The sequence below is a fragment of the Silurus aristotelis genome (genome assembly GCF_946808225.1).
Source record: "Silurus aristotelis genome assembly, chromosome: 3".
NCBI classification, from domain to species: Eukaryota; Metazoa; Chordata; class Actinopteri; order Siluriformes; family Siluridae; genus Silurus; species Silurus aristotelis.
The window spans coordinates 6,164,623-6,190,311 of NC_139576.1; the positions used below are offsets into that span (position 1 = coordinate 6,164,623).

The 25,689-nt window shown below is 38.5% G+C and overlaps 1 protein-coding gene across 6 annotated transcripts in view; it reads left to right on the forward strand.

Moving 5' to 3' along the window:
- The window catches only part of gulp1a (GULP PTB domain containing engulfment adaptor 1a), a 163,977-nt gene that overhangs the window by 105,566 nt on the left and 32,722 nt on the right, over window positions 1–25,689 (forward strand). For 4 of the 6 annotated variants that reach the window (XM_083536310.1, XM_083536309.1, XM_083536307.1 and 1 more), the window contains one exon: window positions 16,645–16,714. In XM_083536310.1, coding sequence (XP_083392436.1) covers window positions 16,687–16,714 — 28 coding nt within the window. In that variant the 5' untranslated portion in view covers window positions 16,645–16,686. Of the gene's footprint in view, window positions 1–7,415; window positions 7,637–16,644; window positions 16,715–25,689 lie in introns of those variants that run through there. The other 2 variants (XM_083536308.1, XM_083536312.1) reach the window with 2 other exon arrangements.

A 25,689-nucleotide genomic window follows, 5' to 3' on the forward strand; every position in this document is an offset into this window, starting at 1 on the left:
TACTAAAGTAACTGATGACTTTTTTTTTTTTATATCAGTTTCAGTTTATACAGTGGCTGTGAAAAGCTTTAAACAACCTTTCCGAGACATGTGCATGTTCCTGGTGTTTATATTCAACAAATGTAAAGTAAAAAAACCCACAAAAATTGGAGCATTGAATAAAATAAACGTAAATTTTGTTTGGGCAGATTAGTCCAAATATTACTTTTTTTAATTTATTTTTTTACCAGACAATTATCCGAAGCGTATGTCTAAACTCTGTAAGCGTTATTTAGAGAGCAGACAGTCCCCTGGAGTGATATCTATTATGGAATGACCTGCCCAGTCACTGCAGCAGATTATATCCTAATCCTGGAGTTATGGGGAAGTATCTCAGCTGAAAGTTCAGATAAGCAAACTGTCCTGAGTGTACACAATGAGTGTGTAAAGCTGTTATTTGTGCTAGGGGAAGATTTTTCAATTAAAATAAAGTGTAACATTTGTGCATTTATATATTTTTTTGGTCAAAGAAAATCTTAATACCGTTAATTTGCATAGTTTGTTGCATATAAACAGGGAAATGCATGTGTCTCTCAAAAACTATAAAAGACTAGGTGTTTCCAAACTACATTTGAGTTGAGACATGAGAATAGAGTTTAATTCCAATTAAAATGCAGGAGGTTATCTCATGCACCTGGATGCAGGACAAAGAAAACATATATTTCTGCATTATAACACAAAGCATGACAACCCTAAATAGTCAATTACAAAGCAAAAATAAACAATATCATTGATAATATAATAATATATTCATTAAAAAAAAACTTTTCTGATTTGTTGTTTCAAAACTAGACTTATTTGGTCTTAAAACAAAATCTTAACCTCCCTGGTGTGACTCACAAAGCACAAAACTCTTTATTTCACATTTCGCTCTTAGCTATAGTGCTGTAAAAGTCGCCAAGCTCGAAGTTTTTGAATTTTGCATTCTTCAGTTTCTTGAACTTTTTTCATTGTCTTGTCATCATTTCTTTAGGCTAGATTAAATCAGCTGGGAAATAAAGTTCTTAACGTTTTTAAGCAGCAGTGAAGAAAGAGAGTGAGAATTCAGATGTGTGTGTGTGTGTGTGTGTGTGTGTGTGTGTGTGTGTGTGTGTGTGTGTGTGTGTGTGTGTGTGTTGTTAGCACTAGGAAATCATGCTAGTCTACTTGCCTAACTAGTATAACTAGTTTGTATAATCCACTTTACTATGCAGCCTGCTTACTATGCAGACATATTTAATAAGGAACCATATACATGTAAATTTATGGCATTTGGTAGATTACACACTTATATAATGTAATATCTGGAGCAATTAGTCAAGTCAAGAAGCTTTTATTATCATTTCAACCATATACAGCTGATGCAGTACACAGTGAAATGAAACAACGTTCCTCCTAAACCCTGGTGCTACATACAGCAATAATCACAAAAAAACACAAAGATAAGGACTAGTAAAGTGTCCTCGCCACATAAAGTGCATGTGTGCAACCTGGTGCAAACAGTGCAAGACAACACAGGACAGTGCAATACAATACAGGACGGTGCAAGACAACACAAGACAATACAATACAGGACAGTGCAAGACAACACAGGACAGTGCAATACAATACAGGACGGTGCAAGACAACACAAGACAATACAATACAGGACAGTGCAAGACAACACAGGACAGTGCAAGACAACACAAGACAATACAGGACAGTGCAAGACAACACAAGACAGTGCAAGACAATACAGGACAGTGCAAGACAACACAAGACAATACAGGACAGTGCAAGACAATGCAAGACAACACAGGACAGTGCAAGACAACACAACACAAGACATTACTAGACAACACAAGACAGTGCAATACAATACAGGACAGTGCAAGACAATACAAGACAATACAGGACAGTGCAAGACAACACAAGACAGTGCAAGACAATACAGGACAGTGCAAGACAACACAAGACAATACAGGACAGTGCAAGACAACACAAGACAGTGCAAGACAATACAGGACAGTGCAAGACAACACAAGACAATACAGGACAGTGCAAGACAACACAAGACAATACAGGACAGTGCAAGACAACACAAGACAGTGCAAGACAATACAGGACAGTGCAAGACAACACAAGACAATACAGGACAGTGCAAGACAACACAGGACAGTGCAAGACAACACAAGACAACACAGGACAGTGCAAGACAACACAGGGCAGTGCAAGACAACACGGGGCAGTGCAAGACAACACAGGACAGTGCAAGACAACACAGGGCAGTGCAAGACCACACAGGACAGTGCAAGACAACACAAGACAATACAGGACAGTGCAAGACAACACATGGCAGTGCAAGACAACAAAGGGCAGTGCAAGACAATACAGGACAGTGGAAGACGACACAGGGCAGTGCAAGACAACACAAGACAATACAGGACAGTGCAAGACAACACAAGACAGTGCAAGACAATACAGGACAGTGCAAGACAACACAAGACAATACAGGACAGTGCAAGACAATGCAAGACAACACAGGACAGTGCAAGACAACACAACACAAGACATTACTAGACAACACAAGACAGTGCAATACAATACAGGACAGTGCAAGACAATACAAGACAATACAGGACAGTGCAAGACAACACAAGACAGTGCAAGACAATACAGGACAGTGCAAGACAACACAAGACAATACAGGACAGTGCAAGACAACACAAGACAGTGCAAGACAATACAGGACAGTGCAAGACAACACAAGACAATACAGGACAGTGCAAGACAACACAAGACAATACAGGACAGTGCAAGACAACACAAGACAGTGCAAGACAATACAGGACAGTGCAAGACAACACAAGACAATACAGGACAGTGCAAGACAACACAGGACAGTGCAAGACAACACAAGACAATACAGGGCAGTGCAAGACAACACAGGGCAGTGCAAGACAACACAGGACAGTGCAAGACAACACAGGGCAGTGCAAGACCACACAGGACAGTGCAAGACAACACAAGACAATACAGGACAGTGCAAGACAACACATGGCAGTGCAAGACAACAAAGGGCAGTGCAAGACAATACAGGACAGTGGAAGACGACACAGGGCAGTGCAAGACAACACAAGACAATACAGGACAGTGCAAGACAACACAGGGCAGTGCAAGACAACAAAGGGCAGTGCAAGACAATACAGGACAGTGCAAGACGACACAGGGCAGTGCAAGACAACACAGGACAGTGCAAGACAACACAAGATAAGTAAGCCAAAATACACAAAACACAAACACGCCACCAGTAAACCTGTTGTATATTGCACACTGCGGTGTGTAAAAGAGTAGAGTGAATTGTTATTAACAAAATCTGGTAATTATACATTTGTAATAATTATTTTTATTTTAAAAATGCTGTTTGTTTCACTGCTGCTACACATTTTTGTACAGTATAATCCCAATAAAATTGGCAATGTATTGATTGTAGAGAATCTCTACTTAATATATAACTTAATACGAAAGTTTTATTTAGAAATTTCTTATATTTCATTTAAATGTAATCTTCACTTAATCTTTACTTTAATTTTACTGTGAGCAACTGCAACACAACGATTTCCCTGTGGGTTCAATAAAGTAGTGACTTGCAGTTATCACATTTATACAACGGAGCATTTGAGTGTTAAGGGCCTTGCTCGAGGGCCCATCAATGGAAGCTTGGCAGTGGAATGTGAACTCACGACTTTCTGATCAGAAGCCCAACGTCTTAATCACTAAATTCCACTTTCCTGGTATTGGACAAGATGATGCACTCTATCTGAATGGATGACCCACAACAGTCACATTTTTATGTCTGTGGATCTGTTTGGTTTTATTGAAATAATTTCTAATTCAACATGGACATCATTATTTGACGACCCATGCTATAAAAACTCTTCTGTTTTACATCAAAACATTATAAAAACATCAAAAATGATGTGCTGGTGCAGGGACTTCATTACAACCCTTATATGTAGAATGTGTTGTTTTTTTTTTACCACACACACCTAGAGTGGTGGGGAAAAGTATTTGGTATGCAGTTAAACAGCCCGATTTCTCCCTCTGCCCTTACGTCCACACAGCTGTTCACACAAGATCGAGCACTGAAGATGATGGAAAATAAAAAGAAAAAAATAGGAAGAAAGAAAAACCCACACTTAAGGAAAATAAAGAATGCAGAATGTGCTGAAGTCTGCATCATCACGGCGATGCCAAGACTAACAGGCCACCACCCAGACCACTCAGGGGCCGTGCAGGCTCTGGATACCGAACACAGTCTTGAACTTTTACTGATCTATCTGTGGACTGTGTAAATGGTACTGCTGGTACTGTTTGTTTTCCTCTCCAAAAGCTTTCTAGAACTGACATCGATAACATTGCCGGTTTTTGAATTACTCTGGGTTTTGCTTGCGCACCCACTCCTATTTGTGCTCAAGTTGTTTTGCAGCTGCAGTGGAAAATCGAGTTGGGGAACATGTTGGAACAAGTTTCTTCCACGTTTCAGGGGGATTTCTCTTCTTTCCCTTCCTCCCTCTACCTTTTCTTTCCTCACTGACCACATGCTCCTTGGTGTCCCGTTGACGGAGTCTCAGCAGAGCCGTGAGAGAATTTTGGAAATTTTTATTTATTTTTTTTTTTATGTGGGATAAGCACAAAGTTGGAAGATCTAAGAGTGAAGATTTGAGTTATTTCTTCTCTTCTAGTGGAGTAAAAATCCAAGCTGTCTCAGTTTACTGTTCCAAATATCCGTCTTCAGATTTGAACCAGTAATTCGTGAGGCCTTATCTGGAATTTTACTGTTTTTTTCACACACACTTAAAACACTAGAAAGCACAAGTAGGAATCGCACAAGTTGTCAGCATGGTGCGACAGTTCCTCAACCTTGTCTTTATCATTCCAGTCATACATCTATCTTGACTTAGTCTTTGTTTGTTTTTTTCTCACAGCTAACAGCTCGCTTGTGTGTTAAAGCATACACCTTCTGCGCACATGTCTGATGTTGCACCCCCCAGGTCCTTGTCCCTTTCTGAATTTAATCCAAACAAGACTCCGAGTACCTTCCTGTCTATTCTCTTTAAGAAAATATATATATATATATATATAGATCGATACAATAATAGGAAAAAAGTTAGTGGTTAGCTAACTTAAGATAAGTATGTGCTTTTTACAATATCCCATAAACAGTTAGTCCTTATCTAATATGCCTTAAATCAGTGGTCCCCAACCCCCGGGCTGCGAACCGGCACCGGTCCGTGGGTCAATTGGTACCGGGCCGCACAGAAAGAATACATAACTTACATTATTTCGTTTTATTAATTATCTAATTAATCCGGTCCATGGCGCAAAAAAGGTTGGGGACCACTGCCTTAAATAACACTCTTTGCTTATAATAAACCACTTCTCTCAACTTCTGTCAGAGCCGAGGCAAATCCCTGTCTATCCCTGTCATCCTATTGTCTAACTGTAACTCTAGCAAATCTCAGGAGGTGTTACAATCTCTTAAAATCATTATGCATCATATTTCAGATATACACTATATTGATAAAAATTTGTGAATGTATAAGATCGATTTGTGCTTTTTCAACACGCAGTCCACATTTGCTGTTAGAATAACCTCCACTCTTCTGGGAAGATTTTCCACTCAATGTTATTGTGGAGATTTGTGCTCATTCAGCCACAAGTGTGTTAGTAAAGTCAGGTGTAGGTGATGTACAGTGGTGTTTTTGCATGTTTGTCACACTTTAAGGTTTCAGATCATCAGACTCATTTAAATATTAGTAAAAGATAACACAAGTGAAACACAGTTTTTAAATGAAGGTTTTTATTATTGAGGAAAAAACAAAATCCAAAACTTTATCACAACTGAGTTAATTTTCTCTCGCCACACCCAGGCCTGATTATTGCCACACCTTTTCGCAATCAAGAAATTTCTTAAATGGGACCTGCCTGACAAAGTGAAGTAGGCCAAAAGATCCTCAAAAGCTAGACATCATGCCAAGATCCAAATAAATTCAGAAACAAATGAAAAAGAAAGTAATTGAGATTTATCAGTCTGGAAAAGGTTATAAAGCCATTTCAAAAGATTTGGGACTCAGCGACATCCATTATTTACAAATGGCAAAAAATGGAACAGTGGAGAACCTCCTCAGGAGTGGCCGGCCGACCAAAATTACCCCAAGAGCACAGCGACGACTCATCTAAGAGGTCACAAAAGACCTCACAACAACATCCAAAGAACTGTAGGCTTCACTTGCCTCAGTGAAGGTTAGTGTTCATGACTCCACCATAAGAAAGAGACTGGGCAAAAAATGGTCTGCATGGCAGATTTCCAAGACAAAAACCGCTGCTGAGCATAAAGAACATGAAGGCTCGTCTCAGATTTGCTAGAAAACATCTTGATGATCCCCAAGACTTTTGGGAAAATACTCTGTGGACTGCTGAGACAAAAGTTGAACTTTTTAGAAGGTGTGTGTGTCCCATTACCTCTGGCGTAAAAGTAACACCACATTTCAGAAAAAAACCCATCATACCAACAGGGAAATATGGTGGTGGTAGTGTGATGGTCTGAGGCTAAGTCTTCCAGGTCATAAATGTAATAAATGGAACCATAAATTCTGCTGTTTTCCGAAAAAAAACCTGAAGGTTAATGTCCGGCCATCTTTTTTTGTGACCTCAAGCTGAAGCGAAAAACAAAATGAAGACTTTGGAGTGGCCTAGTCAAAGTCCTTACCTGAATCCTATTGAGATGCTGTGGCATGACCTTAAAAAGGTGGTTCATGCTCAAAAACCCTCCAATGTGCTGAATTACAACAATTCTGCATAGATGAGTGGAGCAAAATTCCTCCACATTGCTGTAACAGACTTAATGCAAGTTATCGCAAACGCTTGATTGCAGTTGTTGCTGCTAAGGGCAACCCAACCAGTTATTAGGTTTAGGGACAAACACTTTTTTTTACACAGGGCCATGTAGTGCATGTTGTGTTCACTTGTGATATCTTTTACTAATATCTAAATGAGTTTGATGATCTGAAACATTAGTTTTTTTTCCACAGTTTTTCACACCACAAATATATATTTATGCTGATGTGTGATATGTTCCATCCAACAGTCTTTAAGAATCATGAGTACCTTTTTTTTTTCCCAAAATTTTTCTACATCACACAGCATTGATAAGCAAAGATAAGATCTATGTTTGTGGCTGAAAATTGGAGAACTGACACATTTCCTTGTTCAGCACTATAGATTCTTTTCATATTTCAGTGTATTTCTACAAATAAAAGCAAACAAACCTGAAATGTTAAACCCTTAACACACTACAGCCCTCCTCCAGATTTCTTTTGCACTCTTTCAAACTCCTCAGCCCCTCTTGCTGCACTCCTGTACGCATCCCCATCTGGCCAGCAGCTGTAAACTATTAAGCACAGTTGGAACTTCCTCCCCGCTATCCTTCCCTCTCTTTCTCTCCCTCTCTCCCCTGCTCTGAGTGTATAACTCGGCTCACCCCATCTCTCATTCTTCTGCGGGTTCCTATGAAAGTCTCCTCGCTGCTTGGCTTGCTTTGGCAAAAGGTTACAGAGTGCTGTTTTTCTACTTGTTGGTAAGAAACTTTGCCTTTCTTCTTCTTTGTCTTCTTTTGCACGCTGTCTGGACATTGTTTATGGCAGGTCTGGGCCATGCGAGGAATGTAGGGAGTCGCATCTGTAAACAGCTCGTTCTGAAAGGTTTTTTTAGCAAGTTAAATTCCATGCCGACACGAAATTCTTTCAACGTAGGAAAAAAAAAAAAGATTATTGCTGACGCTCGGACTGTAAGTGTACTGTTGGCATGGTCCTGCGTGTAGGCTTGTTTTTGTGGACACGTCTGGCTCGGTCCATTCGCATATGGCTCAGATTTGTGGATTCGTGAGCGATGCAGATTTTTTTGCCTATTACTCTGAAATTTTGGGGAATTGTTTTATATCCAAACTGCCTGTTCCCGAGTGCCGAATTTTGACGTGTTTAAAAGAAAAAAGAAAAAGAATCATTCCGAGATATTTCTGCCTTGAAAATAGACTCGAAAAAAGGAATGTATCTTTTTTTTTCCTCTTTCTCAAAAAAAGCTGTGAAAGTGTTTGCTTTACTTCTTTGTCTTTTCTCTATTTTTTATTGTGTTGATTTGTTTCAAAATAACCTCGATCTAGAATTTTTTGTTTAGAATGGATAAGGAGTGTAAGATTTACAATTTTCTGATTTGTCAATACAGTTTCTTTGCACATTTCAATTTTTTTACTATTCTAAAATAAGCTTCTACTCTAAAGTTTTGCACATTTTCTTTCCTTTTAAAATCCACAGGATGACTAATGATAAACAATGAGTCATGCACGATTCTTGTGATGGAAAAAGTAATACCTGCATATTTGTTTCCCCCCCTTCCTGAATTTGTTGCTTTCTAAGCCAAAAAAAAAAAAAAATCGATATATTGTATATGTGCAGTCTTGTGACTTGCACTTCATTGCTGCATCCATTTACATTCCAGACAGCAGTGTATTTTATCAGTAAAGTGTCTTTCTTGGTGCTGGGTTGGAAAATGGTGGTGAAGGGGCGGGCAGGTTGTGTTGTGTTTGATTCCAGCGGGAGGTTTGGTGCTTTGCTAAGTTCAGGGTGAGTCATTAGTCAGGAAGTGATAAAACACACACCGATACAGCAGCTGTCAATCAGAGTGACTGGCAGCGCAGCCAGGTGAGGCCCCAGGTGGCAAACTTATACTGCAGTTAAAAAAATAATGGTTTGGTTTGTATAAAGCTCATTCTAGTTTCGTCCTCTCTTTTATCAAAGACAGCAATCTGTGTTCTAAAAAAAATCCATTGGAGACCTGCCTACAACAATAACCTGTAAACAGAGCTCTAAAAGTGACCAAACATTTGGCTGTGTCCTGATACTTTTACTTTTTTTCAGTCATATCATTTTTCAGATTTATTGCAACTCCTTGCTTTGCTCTTGCATCATAAACACACCTGCTCGGTCAAGATGTCGTTGTCCTTGTCCGACACGACTTTTCGCTTTCGTGCTCTCTGCCAGCTCAATTGCCCGTAAACAAGCCGCAGCAGCAGTCTTCGTTTTTTCCCGTTCGGGTTTTAGTACCTGGTCTGATAAGGCTTTGGCAAGCGGAACTCTGTATCTCAATGCTGCTCCCTGAAGGACTTCAGGAGCAGAGAAATATGCCCTGGCTTTGTTCGGGATAAAAGATTTCTGTAGAGATGCAATTGAGATGACCCTTTGCACCAACTTCGCCATTCATTTACTCCACATGAAGCACATTAAATCACAGTATTCAGTTTATTCATTAGGAATCCACTTCAGTAAACGTTTAGCTTCATATCTCTGGAAGATGTGGTTTAAGGTTAAAGGCATTGGTCTTAGGATCCGAAGGTCATGAGTTTAAATTCCAGCCACACCAAGTTGCCCCTGAGCAAGGCCCTTAACCCCATAATCACCTGCCCATAAGTCGTTCTGGGGAGGGGATAGCTCAGTTATTAAGGTTCTGGGTTTCTGATTGGAAAGTTGGGGATTCACGCTCTGTATTTCCAAGCTGCTACTCATGGGCTACTGAGCGAGGCCCTTAACCCTTAAGTACTCCAGGGGTGTTGTATCATGACTGACCCTGCACTCCGACCACAGCTTCCTAACATCACTGGGATATAAGACGAAATAATTTCACTGTTCTGTAATGTACACATGACAAATAAAAAACTGTTTCAAATTTTTGACTGGAGCTGTTAGAAGAAACTTTCTTTCGGCTTCTCCCATTAGGGGTCGCCACAGCAGATCCTCCGCATGTTTGATTTGGTACATGTTTTTACGCTGTATGCCCTTCCTAACGCAACCCTCCCCATTTATCCGGGCTTGGGACCGGCATTAAGAGTGGCTGGGGTTGGTTCCCTGACCGGGGATCGAACCCGGGCCACAGCGGTGAGAGCGCCGCATCCTAACCACAAGACCACCAGGGACCCTCTGGAGCTATTAGAAGAAAATCTGCAAAAACATTGATTTATTTTCATCCTTAATCTCGCCTCCCAATCCCTCCACAATTACACAAGCCCTGCCTTCCATAAGCTCCAGTATCTGATGTGTTTTTTCCAGGTTGCCTTATCCTACTAGTCAATTTATGTGAACTCTATAAACTATGAACATCTACAATGCTGACATGACAAACTATCAGGCACAGTACAGTAGATAATGGAAAAGATCCTACAAAAAGTCTGAATTCAGCTTATGGATAACCTGCTGGTCTGTTGTTGCACTCATCGATGCAAACTAGTCTACATCTTACTGGCAAAAATTTGCTGATTTGTGGTATTTTTATGTTTTTTTGCTATATTACTGTATTTTGGATCGTTACTGGTTGGAATTCTATAACACAATTGAATTTATTTTTTTTCTCCCTATCTAGTAATGGGATGAGACTGACCCTGTACCATGTTGCTGTTCATGCCATTGAATTTCAGACAAGCTTTCACAGACTGTTTCAGTTATCTACAGTTGCAGTCAAGGATGATATTCATAGCTTGTTTTGTGTTACATCACTGACCATAGGTTTGTATGGTATCTGCTCAAGCATTGCAAACTTCCGTCTCTGGATTACTTCCTGGCTTGTTTTTCCAATTTTGGTCTGTGTTGTGTATATACTGTATACTATAGTATGTGTCTATTCTTTTATATATTTGCATTTATTTCTTTTTTGCTGCTGTAACAGAGAAATTTCCCCACTGTGGCATGAGTAAAGGTATATCTTATCTTATATTATCTTATCTTATCTTATCTTGTCTTATCTCTTATCTTCCAAAGCTATTGCAAATGTGGTTTATCTAAAACATAATCATCCCTGACTCAAGTAGCATCTGCATCTCAATCCCATACAGTGGTATAGACAGGATTAGCATTTAGAAGAGCTGCAACTTGACCTTGATGGACATTTGTTTTCTTTTGCATGCACCACTTGAGGAAGCTGTAGTGGACACGGCAGCGCTAGGGACAAAAAAAAATGCCTGCTTGGATTTTGTATTTACACTTGGACTTGGACATTGGATTCCTTTTTAGTGAACACGGGTTTATTCCATCGTTAGCTAGATCATTGATTTGCATTGACATACAGCACTTCTATATGTGGTTCTTCACCAAATTGTCACCACTTTGTTGGAGGCACACAAGTGTACAGGACATCTTTCGAAATGAGTAGCAATACATTTTCCCTTCACTTGAGGTAGGAGACACAAATCTATTCCAGCATGACAATGCCGTGTACACAACAAATGGAAGATCTTGAGCTGCTAAAGGGCTCTGACCTCACCCCTAAGTGAACACCTCAATGATGAAATAGGATGCTGCAGATAGAATATATGTACAAAAAATACTTCAAACCTGACCATTGGATTGGTATGTGCTTCTTTTTGAACATCCTATTCCACATTTAGACCCAATTTGCTGCTATAATAATGTTCACTCTTCTGGGACGATGTTGCACTAGATTTTGGAGTGAGCTTGTGGAGATTTGTGCTCATTCAGACACAAGAGTGTTAGTAAAGACAAGCACTAATGTAGGTGAGGTGAGGAGGCCTGGAGTGCAGTCAGTGTTCCAGATTCATCCAAAAGATGTTCAGCAGGGCTCAGGTCAGAGCTCTATAGCAGGCCTCTTAGGATCTTCCACTGTAACTAATATAAACCATATCTTTATGGAGTTGGCATTTTGCACAGGGGCATTAACATGCTGGAACAAATTTGGTTCTTTTAGTTCAAAGGAAGGGAAAAGTTAATGCTGCTACCTCTAAATACATCATATACGTTGAGCTAACAGTTTGGGAAACGCCACGTATGAATGTAAAATTCAGGCGTCTCGTTTGTACATATAGTGTATTTCCAGATCAATATCTGTAATGGTGTGAACAATATAAATATTAAGATATATATGCCAAGTTTTCTTCTTTTTCTGTTAGTTCCATTCCACCTCTTTGCATCTTCTATCCCGTTAAATAATTCGTTCTTGATATGAGATGATCTGCTCAGCAATAGCTCTCTTCCCATCCATCAAGATGGACACTTTTATGTTAAGCCGCATGGGTAAGAGGTAATTCATGACATTCTGCCGATAATTCTGACATGATGTACTGTCTCAGGAACAGACACAACACAACTTTCAAGTTTCCGAATTCAGAGAATTCTGCTGATGCAGCAGGTTTGCGGATTAATGACCTTTATTTGAGTCTATTGGTATTGGATAAATGGTGTTTCATTAGAACACGATTTATTCAAATGTATTAAATATTGTACATTGGATTTGACTTCAAACATGTTGGTTATCTCAGTAATGTTCTATGTTTTTTTTATTTTTTTGTAAAAATATTCATAATCAGCTATATTTTAGAATATACGCTCATTTTCCTGTTCCTTATACTAAAACACTATGCCCTTTCTGTAAACCATGGAAACCTACATACATATGTATACATATGTTATTATAACCTTCACCTTTCTGAGAAGATGCTCCACTAGTTCCATTTGCTGTGAGCTTGTGGAGATTTGTGCTCGTTCAGCCACAAGGATGTTAGTAAAGTCAGGTACTTAAGTGGGTGAGGTGAGAAGGCCTGGGGTGCAGTCAGCATTCCAATTCATTTGAAGGTTGTTCAATATTGTTGAGGTCAGAGTTACAGCACAGTGGCATTGTCATGCTGGAAAAGTTTTGGGGTCCTATACATTCCACACTATTGTGTGCCTCCAACTTTGTAGTAATTGTTTGGGGAAGAACCACAGAGAAATCAGGTATCCCAGTACTAGTGTTCATATATTGTACATGCTTGCATCCATATGCAAATCAGTGCAAATTGATATGAATCCAGCTCCTGTTTGAGTGTATGTTATTCAAGATTCAACACATTTTTTTTTTTTAAATCAAGTTTTGTAGTAGCAAAACATTCCCAAGCTACTGAATAATGTGGATTTTAAGGTCATTTGTTGATGTAACTGCTACATCAAACCAGAGGTTGGACCAGAGGACATACCGTTAGAAGCATGGAGATGTTTAGGAGAGATGCAGTGGAGTTTTTAACAAGTTTGTTTAACAAGATTTTGGAAGGTGAGAGGAAGCCTGAGGATTGGAGAAGGAGTGTGCTTGTACCGATCTTTAAGCATAAGGGAGATGTGCAGACCTGCAGTAACTACACGGGAATTAAGTTGATCAGTCACATCATGAAGTTATGGGAAAGAGTAGTGGAAGCCAGGCTGAGAGAAGAGGTGACCATCTGTGAGCAGCAGTATGGTTTCATGCTGAGGAAAAGCACCACAGACGCCTTATTTGCTTCGAGAATGTTGATGACGAAGTATAGAGAAGGTCAGAAGGAGTTGCATTGTGTGTTTGTGGATTTAGAGAAGGCGTACGACAGCGTGCCGAGAGAGGAGTTGTGGTATTGTATGAGGAAGTCAGGTGTGTCAGAGAAGTATGTGAGGGTGGTGCAGGACATGTATGAGGACAGTGTGACAGCAGTGAAGTGTGCAGTAGGAATGACAGACTGGTTCAAGGTGTAGGTGGAACTGCATCAAGGATCGGCTCTGAGTCCTTTCCTGTTTGCAGTGGTAATGGAGGAGTTCAGGTACCTGGGGTCAACAGTGCAAAGTAATGGAGTGTGTGTTAGAGAAGTGAAGAAAAGAGTGCAGGCAGGGTGGAGTGGGTGGAGAAGAGTGATAGCAGGAGTGATTTGTGATAGAAGAGTATCTGTGAGAGTAAAAGGGAAAGTTTATAGTACTGTGGTGAGACCTGCAATGTTGTACGGTTTAGAGACAGTGGCATTCAGTAAAAGACAGGAGGTGGAGCTGGAGGTAGCAGAGCTGAAGATGTTGAGGTTTTCGACAATGGACAGGATTAGAAATGAGTTTATTAGAGGGACAGCACCTGTAGGACGTTTTGAAGACAAGGTGAGAGAGGTGAGATTGAGATGGTTTGGACATGTGCAGAGAAGGGACATGGAGTATATCAGTAGGAGAATGCTGAGGATGGAGCCACCAGGAAGGAGAAAAAGAGGAAGACCAAGGAGGAGGTTTATGGATGTGGTGAGGGAAGACATGCAGGTAAAAGAAGAAGAAGAAGAAGACAACTTTTTAGTTTGTTAATGTGCTTGTAATTGTATCTTGTTAAATAGCTTAAATCTCTATTTGGACCGGATTTGTTTTACACATGGAGGTGGTGATAATGTGACTGTCAGGCTTTTTAACAGATTTTTTATTTTATTTAAAAAATTATTATATGAATAGATTCCAATTAAATATGGTAATAGATTGGGGGAGAACCACAATATTACAAATAGTTTATTCCCATATTCTGCTGCATTGTATAGATATACATAAACTCACTGTCCACTTTATTAGAAAGATCCGTATGGAGTTATACAATTAAACAGGTATGCTCAGCAACACAATGGATCAGATTCTTTTTCTTTCTTTTTTTTTCCTCTTGCTCTACTTTGTTAAAAAGTACATTTTTTTTAAACTTGGTGCCCCTCATCTGATTTCATGTCCTTTCCTATTTCTCCCGGTTCGAGAATGTGATCAGTTTCCTGTTCTTGTATGATTTTTGTATGAGAAACTTAGTGCCCCTCATTTGAATAATAATAAAAAAAATAATCACACCAATAACCTACTGAGCTACTTTTGCAAATAACATTATCTCAGGAAAATAGCACTTTATCATCTTGTAGCATTTTACCATCAGTGGCTACATGCTAATCCACAGATAAATGGGTTTTTTTTCCTTCTTTTGTTGTTTTTCCTATTACTTTGTTCCTTTATTCCAAACTTGGTGCTCCTCTTCTGATTTCATGTCTGTTCTTATTACTCCAGCATAGAATCCTGTTTTTGTCTGACAGGAATGGGACCTAATGTGATCTTCTGCTGCTTATTTCACTACATGATTCGATGTTTTGCTCATGCAGAGATGCCTTTCCGTGTAACGTGTAACAACTGATTATTTGAATATCCTTCCTGTAATCGCTCAATCTGGCTATTTTTCTCTGATCGCTCTCATCAGAGAGGTGTTTCTGTGCACAGAACAGTTTCTCACTTAGTGTTTTACACCGAACTGTGTAAAGTCCAGAGGCTGCCATGTATAAAAAACAGTGTTAATAAAAAAATAAAAAAACTACAACCAGCCAATTCGGCACCAACAATTATGTCAAAGAGGTCACGCTATTATTTTACCCCTATGCTGATGTTCGTTGTGTACATACGTGTGTAACTTGTCTATGGTTTTGCCGTGTGCTGCTACAAAATGATTGGCTGATTAGGTAACTGAGCATGAATAAGTAGGCATAACGGTGTTTCTAATAAAGCGGACAGGAAGCCTATATGTATAGCAATACCTCTGCAAACACTTCCCAAAGAAAGGAATAATGCTGTTCTCGTAGGCAGAGCGCTGGGTAGAGGAATGTGTTATGGGAGTACTGTGTTTTAATTAAAACACACTTTTACTGTGACTCCCCAAGGCAAAGAGGGTAAATGCCAATATAAATCTGTCTCTCTCTCTCTCTCTCTCTCTCTCTCTCTCTCTCTCTCTCTCTCTCTCTCTCTCTCTCTCTCCTGTGTCTTTTCATCATGATTTGATTTCTTGCTATGTTTTTTTACAGGAAAATGAGTACAGAACTGCTGCTCTGTTGCTTTGGATACTTGAATCAATAGCTATTAAAAAACATTAAGAAAGAAAGAATGTTGAACCAAGATAATAATTGATCAATTTTATTCCATCGGTTTATATCTGTTTATTGGGTCTGTGATTTATTTGTTTTCCCATCATGGGTTAAAATAATAGAACTGTCCACTAAATGATTGATGAATTACTTGTGATGCAAAAGTCACATTCTATTTGCCACATAGACAACCATACAGAGTACGATGTGCAATTAAATGCTTTCGACAACTGGTCTGTGACATAAAATGGAACGTAGAGGAAGTATAGAATGGAATAAAAAAATCTGAAATAAATAAATTGAAGAATAAAAAAAGTTCAATAGTCTAAATAGCTTAAATAGCTATTGGGGAGGTGGTAGTGGTTAAAGCTCTGTGTTACTGATCAGAAGTTTGGGGATTCCCAAGCCCCAGTATTGCCAAGCTGGCACTCTTGGGGCCCTTGAGCAAGGCCCCTAACCCTTTGTACTCCAGGGGTGCTGCATCAGCATCACCCTGTGCTCTTACATTGCTGGGATATGCAAAAAAAGAATTGTCCTCTGCTGTAATGTACATGTGACAAGTATAAAGCACCTTCCGCCTAGTTGCCAATAGAATTGCAATAAAATGTTACTACTACCATAATAATAATAATAATAATAATAATAATAATAATAATAATAATAATAATAATAATAAACACCATCACTTAATCACCCCAGTAACTGACCGAGCCACTGGTGCAAATAAAATTGTCTCAGGAAGAGTAGCATTTCTATCTTCGGCTACATGCATTTCCACAAATAAATGTGTTTTTGTTTTGTTTTTCTTATTTATCCCCCATGCTCTGATTTGTACATAAAGTTCCTTTTTTCCCGAACGTAGTGCTCCTCATTTGATTTTACGCCCGTTCTCATTTCTCCAGGTTCGAGTGGCACCTTCAGTTTGAAATTGCACGATATCCAGCATGAGCCGTCCGTTTAACAGGAAAAAAGGTAAGTGATTGTTTCGGCTCTCTTCCATGCCCTTTTTATTAGCTTTTTTCCCCTTCATCGTTGCATCTCTAAAGCTCATGTAGACCCCAACAAATCACTCTTAAGGCACCAAAACTCCACAACCTCAAAGAAAAAAAGAAACCCGAGGCATGACTCAGAATGTTTGTCTTTTTTCCTTTCTGTCACTCTCTCGATTGTCGTTCACCTTTCTGTCAAAGTCATCCATTTTTTTTTCATCTCTCCACCTCCACGTCTGCTCCAAACAGCTTGATGCATGTCCCTCTGCCTGCTCTCACCGTCTGTCCCAAATGAATTAATGACTTCATGAATGTGATGAGTCCAAACTCGGCCTGGGTCTCAGATGGCTCATATAAACTGTTAACGTTTAAAGCTTTCAGGTTCATTTAGCTGTGCATGCCTTGTTCTGATCAAATCAAGCCTGTAATCAGAGAGCAAACTGATAGGAAAGCTTTTTATCATCTCAGTCTTACATCTCAGACTTTCCTGATATTGATAAGGTTTCTATTTCATTTCTTTCAGTGTAACTTGGTTCAAAAGTCTGTTGCGAAATGTCAAATTAAACCCCTCCATTCTCAATATACACTATAAATCTCTATTAACTCTTTGGGGAAGTTTGTTTTCAGTGACCCTTCAGCTGTCGTCTGAACTAATAGCTAATGGACAGCATTAAAAACACATTTATTTTAGTATAACAGCATTTTCCTTCATTAATTTTATACTTTCGAGAAGCCATGGTTTCATACGTCTTCATCTAACGATGATTGAGCGTTTTCAAAAACTCAATTTCCATAGCTAACAGATCTGAATAAACAGAAATCCTTGAAGAAAGTATGCACAAACAGGGTTCTCAAAATAATGATTTATTCTGAAACATTAACCATATAGGTATAATACAAGGACTGTGCAGTTATTAGTTTGTAGATGTGCCTCACTAAAAAAAAAAAAAAAACACTTAGTTTAATAAAATGCATATAGTTTCCACATGGCTAAACTGAATTTGTTTTTGTATGTCAGATATTATTATTAATGTATTTTTTAAATGCCAAGATTACAAGGACTGATCATGTGAATTGATCATGCCCACTTTCCAAAAATTGGGAGTAACATGTAATTCGAAATGCAATCAAATTAAGAATTCATTTTCGTTAAGTAGTTTCTGGGACTAGTTTGATTTAGTTGGGATCGTCAGGGGGCATCAGTAAGAATGCACATGAGTCTGATTATAAGGTTCAAGCCAGCTGGCATACACAACACAGTTGCAGAGTTTACATCAATTAACAACAAATTAACATGCGTATCATGAACTTACACGTGAGGACATGTGACTATGCATACAAACAACTAGCAATGCACCTAGTCATCGCCTTATAACTGCTCCTCAATACATGTAATCAATACAGCCCGTGTAGAGACCGTTAGCATTTATAGGGCTAACAATAGCTTCATGAAAAAGCAGATATATTAAACATTAGTACGCTAGAATACAGTAATATAAACAAGGTTAAAGAACATGTAAGAACAAATTTTAAAAAAGAACAAACAAATAAATAATATCTTAGTCCTAGTAATACCTAGCATTTTGCAGTTGGTAGCTTAGTAGTTAAGATATTGCGCAACCAATCGAAAGGTAACGAGCAGCACTGCAAATCTAACCAGTAATTATAAGTCGCTCTTGACGCAGTCGCAGTGTTCATTATAAACGTGGCGTTTCTTTATCTAACTTCTAATTACTCACCTACAAAAAGTACAATTTCCTAGGCCTGATGTTTCTTAAAAAGATGTATACTGTATTTTTTGGACTATAAGCCGCTACTTTTTTCCCACGTTTTGAGCCCCGCGGCTTAAACAATGAAGCGGCTAATTTATGGATTTCTCCTGGGTTTTTTCCCGGTTTCACAAACATCAAGCCAAAAAACTGATCCCCATAACATTAGACCAATGAAATTTCCGAACGGAAACAAAAAACACACCCTCACCTGTGTTCTGAGCTGCACGGCATCGGGAGAAAAAACTTTAACCGGTGTTGATTTTTAAACGCACGACGATGCCAAAAGATAAACTCCCGAGAGAAACACAGTGGTACCTTGACCTAGGAGTTTAATTCGTTCCGTGGACGAGCTCGTATCTCATTTTGCTCGCACATTAAATCAGTTTTCCATATTGAAAATACTTAAAATGGCATTAATTCATTCCAACCCCTTAAAATGACACCCCGTTTTTATGTTTCATGTTATTAAATTGGAAAATACATTTCTAAATAACAAATCTTGTATAAAAACATAATAGAAAGAGTATGTAAAGATATAATAAGGATTTATTCGGTGTATTTTCCTTGGAGATGAGACGACTTGAGCTAACGAAAACGCCGGTGGGGTGTGTGTGTGTGTGTGAGGCGATAAGCGGAGGCGGAGGGAAAACTTGTTTTTTTACTATCACTCCTGTACACTACGTATCCCTAAACTTTAACATTTTTACTTTTTCTTCTTTGTTTATCAAAATTTTCCTCACAATCTTCGCTTTCTGGCTTCGCTTCGCCATCTAGCAGCGGCGTCTCGAGCTCGTACCTCAATTTTTTCCTCGCGTAACAAAGCAAAAAAATCGACCGAGTGAAGACTCGTACCTCGGAAAACTCGTACATTAATGCACTCGTAGGTCAAGGTACCACTGTAGTTGTGAAAGGAAGGAGGAAGACAGTGAACAATGACTTTCTTGGTCGGCTACTGTTTAGATACAAGCCGTTGTAACACGTTGAGTCTGGGTGAAGGGAGAGCTCGCTAACTCCAGTTGCAACAGAAATCATATAAGCACAGACAGGTTTCCAAAAACTCGTGCTTTTATTTATTTTTTTTGCCAACAGCGTTATGGGTTAGTCAAAGAAACTTAGAAATGAGCATCAGAAAATAATGAGCACATAATCCTCAGTCTCACACGCACACACACGCAGTAATACCAAAAGAATGCAGTGACGTGCTGTTCCCAAAATGCCGCTCTGCTCTTAAAGGAGCCACAACATATTTCACCCGTTACACCGTGTAACAGACACTGTCTTATGGTAAAGCCTGTGTAAAGTTCATTAGTTTCTTCTAGGAAGGTGTTCCACAAAATTTTGGAGATTAGATTTTAAGACACTTAAAATTATATTTCAGACCAGATATGTGCACAGCGGTATTGCAGGGGTACAAGCCCCGGTTTCGCCAGGCTGACACTCTTGGGCCCTTGAGTAAGGCCCTTAACCCAGGCTATACCCTACGCTCTGACCCCAGCTTCCAAACAAGCTAGGATATGTGAAGAAGATAATTTTACTGTGCTGTAATGTATTTGTGACAAATAAAGGCTTTTCTATTCTATTCTTGGATGAAGAATCTCCGCTGTTTTAGACGCCTGTCCACAGAGCCGTTTTGTTTCTCAGAGAACACCATGACACCACCCTGGTCAATATGAAACAAATCCAGCCTTGAAACCCCTTTCACTGAGCCACAAAAGTCTAGCCACTCGTTTCATGACCACAACAAGAGTGACATTTACCAAAGCGAAAGCTCTAATCATTATGTGACGGTGCATTCATTAGCGCTCAGTTCCATGGGGGAGATAATGAGCGGGACTCATTAGGAGGATGGCTCTGGAAGAGAGTCGATGTCCTAATGTTTCATCTGCACACCTAAACCGGGCAGAGTCATCGTGCACCGTTTGAACATTACGGCCGGTCAATATCGTGCCGAGCCGAATATCACATTAGACTCCCATTAATCTGAAAGTAGCAGAGCAGCGGAGGGAGCTGGAAAAGATTTGCTACATATTTATGCAGAATTATTAATCTAGAGTAATGAGCTGGTTGAGACGTTTAAGGTCAGCAGATTTGAAGACCATATTTTGAATGCATGCTTCATAATGGATTTGTCATTAATGAACTCATGGATTTTTAATCAGTCGATTATTGCTGCTCATTCCAAAAAAAAAAAAAAAAAAAAAAAAAGAATACAAGGTTACAGGACATGAGGAATAAAGTCAGGGTGATGGTAAGATTGAAAATAAAATCGTCTGTCTGTCTGTCTGTCTGTCTGTCTGTCTGTCTGTCTGTCTGTCTGTCTGTCTGTCTGTCTGTCTGTCTATCTATCTATCTATCTATCTATCTATCTATCTATCTATCTATCTATCTATCTATCTATCTATCTATCTATCTATCTATCTATCTATCTATCAGTATAGATGTCTATCTATCAGTATAGATGTCTATCGCTCTACAGTGGTGTTTGCCCCTTCCTGATTTCTTTTTTTTTTTTTGCATGTTTTTACACTTTAAAGTTTCTGATCATCAAATTAATGTAAATATTAGTAAAAGATACACAAGTGAACACAACATGCAGTTTTTAAATGAAGGTTTTTTATTATTGAGGGAAAACAAAATCCAAAATTACATGGCCCTGTGTGAAAAAGTGTTTGCCCCATAAACCTAATAACTGGTTGGGTTGCCCTTAGCAGCAACAACTGCAATTAAGCGTTTGCGATAACTTGCACTGAGTCTGTTACAGCGCTGTGGAGGACTTTTGGTCACTCATCTATGCAGAATTGTTGTAATTCAGCCACATTGGAGGGTTTTCCAGCATGAACCGCTTTTTAAAGGTCATGCAACAGCATCTCAATAGGATTCAGGTCAGGACTTTAACTTGACCACTCCTTTGGTTTTTCTTCAGTCATTCAGAGGTGGACTTGCTGGTGTGTTTTGGATCATTGTCCTGCTGCAGAACGCAAGTTTGCTTCAGGTTGATGTAATGGGACACACACCTTCCAAAAAGTTTTTTTTTTTTTTTTTTTTTTACTTTTGTCTCGTTAGTCCACAGAGTATTGTTCCAAAGTCTTGGGGATCATTAAGATGTTTTCTGGCAAAACTGAGACGAGCCTTTATGTTCTTTTTGCGCAGCATCAGTTTTCATCTTGGAACTCTGCCATGCAGACCATTTTTGCCCAGTCTCTTTCTAATGGTGGAGCCATGAGCACATGCCTTATGAAATGCCTTTATAACCTTTTCCAGACTAATAGATATCACTTACTTTCTTTTTCATTTGTTTCTGAATTTCTTTGGATCTTAGCATGATGTCTAGCTTTTGAGGATCTTTTGGTCTACTTCACTTTGTCAGACAGGTCCTATTTAAGAGATTTCTTGATTGCCAAACAGGTCTGTCTGTCTGTCTGTCTGTCTGTCTGTCTGTCTGTCTGTCTGTCTGTCTGTCTGTCTGTCTATCGATCGATCGATCGATCGATCGATCGATCGATCGATCGATCGATCGATCGATCGATCGATCGATCGATCGATCTATCTATCTATCTATCTATCTATCTATCTATCTATCTATCTATCTATCTATCTATCTATCTATCTATCTATCTATCTATCTATCTATCTATCTATCTATCTATCTATCTATCTATCTATCTCATAAATCTTTCACACAACACATCTTGCTTTGTGCTTCATTAAGTTAATGAAAACTTCAGATTGCTGTACGCATTTTATTCCATATTTCGTGAAAGAGCTTTAATTGTCGCCGCTAATTTCGATGGTCCTTCAACTTGCTGGGAGCAAGGAGAACACTCTCAATTGCCTGCAGCCACTTAAAAAAAACCCACCATACTAGAGCTGTGTATCCAATTAGCAGCCACAGAATGTTAGCCCACCACAGTGGCAGAGATTTAGAGCCTAATAAACTCACAAGCTAGCATAAACAGACCCTGACGTATTTGGATGTTTCACATTTGAAAAGTATTCAGTTAATGCATGCAGGCAGGTGCAGTTTGGTCTTTTGTGACTACAGAGCAAAGTTATGATGGAGGAACAATGTAATTAGTGACAATCTAGTGTTCTTTTAAAACCACTAGTGCCATTATGGGGGTCTTTATATTTAATAACATTTTGTACCACTGTGTCAGATGTTTAGAAGTTTTTTTTGCTGTAAGCAATAATGAATTGTCTGTGTTTATAGCAGTAATCAAAAGATATGGTAAAGGAGTCAAGATTAATTTCCATAACTAGCAATTAAGATGATAATTGTAGCAAGCAAAAGTCACAAGCTACAGTTATATTAGGATCTTTTAGAGTGGGCCAAACATTTCTCCAGGTTTTCAGCAGATGTATAGAAATGGAAAAATCTCACCATTGAGGTATATTTGTAATTTATAGAAAGCATACAATTACAGTATATACTGTATAATTCATGGTTGGGACATGTGCAGAGGAGGGACATGGGGTATATCAGTAGGAGAATGCTGAGGATGGAGCCACCAGGATCAAGACCAAGGAGGAGGTTTATGGATGTGGTGAGGGAAGACATGCAGGTAGTAGATGTAGAGGACAGGGGGGGTATGGAGATGGATGATTCGCTGCGGTGCCCCCTAATAGGAGAAGTCGAAAGAAGAAGAAGAAGAAAAAATGAAGAAGAAGGTGTACTACATAATATATAATACAAATACATTGCAACACTAGTTTCTACAGTAGTTTTGGTCATTTTTATTTGTTTTTCCTCTCACTGATATTCATTATAATTGCTGAGAATTCTGGCCGGTTGATTAATTCTGGTTTCAATTAACCACAGCAGACAATCAAAACTGTGCTTTTAATAGTGAATAATTAGTACAATTCTGGTGCTGCATATAGTGTCTCTTGCTTGCTTTGTGCAACACTACCAGGATTTTTGTTATAGTGGACTTGTATTAACAATGTAGTAATTATCAAGTAAAAAATGCCAGTTTAGATATAGAGTGCATATTCACTGATTGTGCTGTGTGAAGTGTGCAGAGGAAAGGTATCCCTCTTTCACCCTGTGTATGTAATGAGCAGTTGAAACACTTCATCACTGTCAGTGTTCGGTCACAAAAACATTGGGTGGTGTTTACTTAATTAAATTTCACGGCCAGTGATGTGACTTTGAAAAGTGCAATCCATCTTTTACTGAAGAAAAAAAAAAAAGAAGAAAAAAAATCCGCCCGGCTTTTGATTAACGTTTTAGTTGCTGGGTAGGCAGTTTAAAGGAAATCGAAGATAGCATGCTTTGAATATTGACAGAGGTATTAAGAGTTCAGGCTGGAAAGATTTCCAGATTCGCTCACATACAAAGTAGAATTGGCTTGGCTCTGCTCTGTGTTTATATATATATATATATATATATATATATATATATATATATATATATATATATATATATATATATATATATATATATATAAAATTATGCTTTGCTCCTGAATGTTACAGGTTCTACACAAATGGAAATCATCCCTTGAACTGTCACAAACTGTGTACAAACAGTTGTAAAAGTAAATCAGATTATTTTTCCCAGTCATATAATTTGACATTTCTGCTTTGAGGAACCATAAAATCTGCATCGCTAAAATGACATGGAAGTGTTTTATTTAGGTTATTAAGTTAGCCAATGAAGCAGATGAGTTGCACATGTATGGCAACAATAATGAGGGGCTCAACTCTTGTCCTGATCCACTATTTTGCATCTAAAATATAGGTGGTATGCATTTGTTTTTTTTTATAACTGCTCTCATATTGCACTACTGAGATGTAAATGTAACCTCGGCACAAATGTAGCAGAAGTTATCTGCACTGTTTACACTGTTTCGAGGAATCTTGGTTTCTGGGGAAAATATCATTTGCCTGTTTATTGGAAATGTTCATTGGCAATGACACTTTTACAAGCCATCAAATATAACTGTATGATGCATAGATCAGCCTAAGACAAATGTACTTGGCAATAAAAGACCAATACATTACAGTTAGATAATAATCTTTAGACTTACATTTAAGATATATTTATTACCTTTCATGTGGTATCATTTTCATTGTTCTACCATTCTTTGGCGAGAATTTACGACTCATCATGTTCATCAGACATCCTCCTCTCTTGTAGGCAGGTATACTCACCTGTGTATAGATAATTATGAATCTTCATCGTCAAATATCTTAAAAACTTTATGCAACCAGCACCTTTATTACCTGTTTTCTAATTCATCTAATCAAAATATAAATTTTCCCAAAACTAGTGTTATTTTTAATATTATTATTATTATTATTATTATTATTATTATTATTATTATTATTATTATTATTATTATTATTATTCACCTCTGGTCTAAGAGCAATTTATTAATTTGTCACAGATTAGTTTTATAGAACGACATTTATTCTGGATTTACATATGAAATTCGCAAATATATCAAAAATTGCTTAGTTGAAACTAATTTAATACAAGGAAGAAACCGTTAGAGAAACCAGACTCAAAAGAGAACCCATCTTGATGACACTGAATCATGGTATTATTAATAATAATAATGATAATAATACTAAAACTAATCCCTTTCAATAATTTTATAAAATAATTTCATAAGGTGCAACTATATAAGCAGAAAAACAATCGAATTGCATTGTATTCTTTAATTAACATTTTTTTTATTGAGAAACTGCATCCCCAACTGTGCAAAATTCATTAATTCACATACTTGATACACATAATCTCGAGTACATAAGGATTTACAGTACATGGAACATACTCATAGTTGAAGCACACTGTCATGTCCATCAGCATGTTATTTACTTTTCAGTATATGAATAAACACTTCAATCAGGGCCTTGTTTTTGACAGGATGCTGCTCAAGCTGAAACAGCCATGACAGCGCTGCATTGTCCTTGTTAAAGGCAGACATTAAGTGTGACAGTGTGTGAGACCATGACGCAAAAAAGAAAACCCCCACCACCCAAGTCAGATAGTGTAGCGCCTTCTTTGGGGTCATTTGTCACACAGCTTTCTGTTCTCCCTGAGCTGTCTCTGAGGCATGTGCAGTGAACCTGTACCTCACTTATAGCCCACTAAGGCTCATTTATGCTTTTCACACTCTGCCTATAGAGCTGGAGCCTCATGGGATATGTGACCAGGAAAACATGTCCATTGAGACTC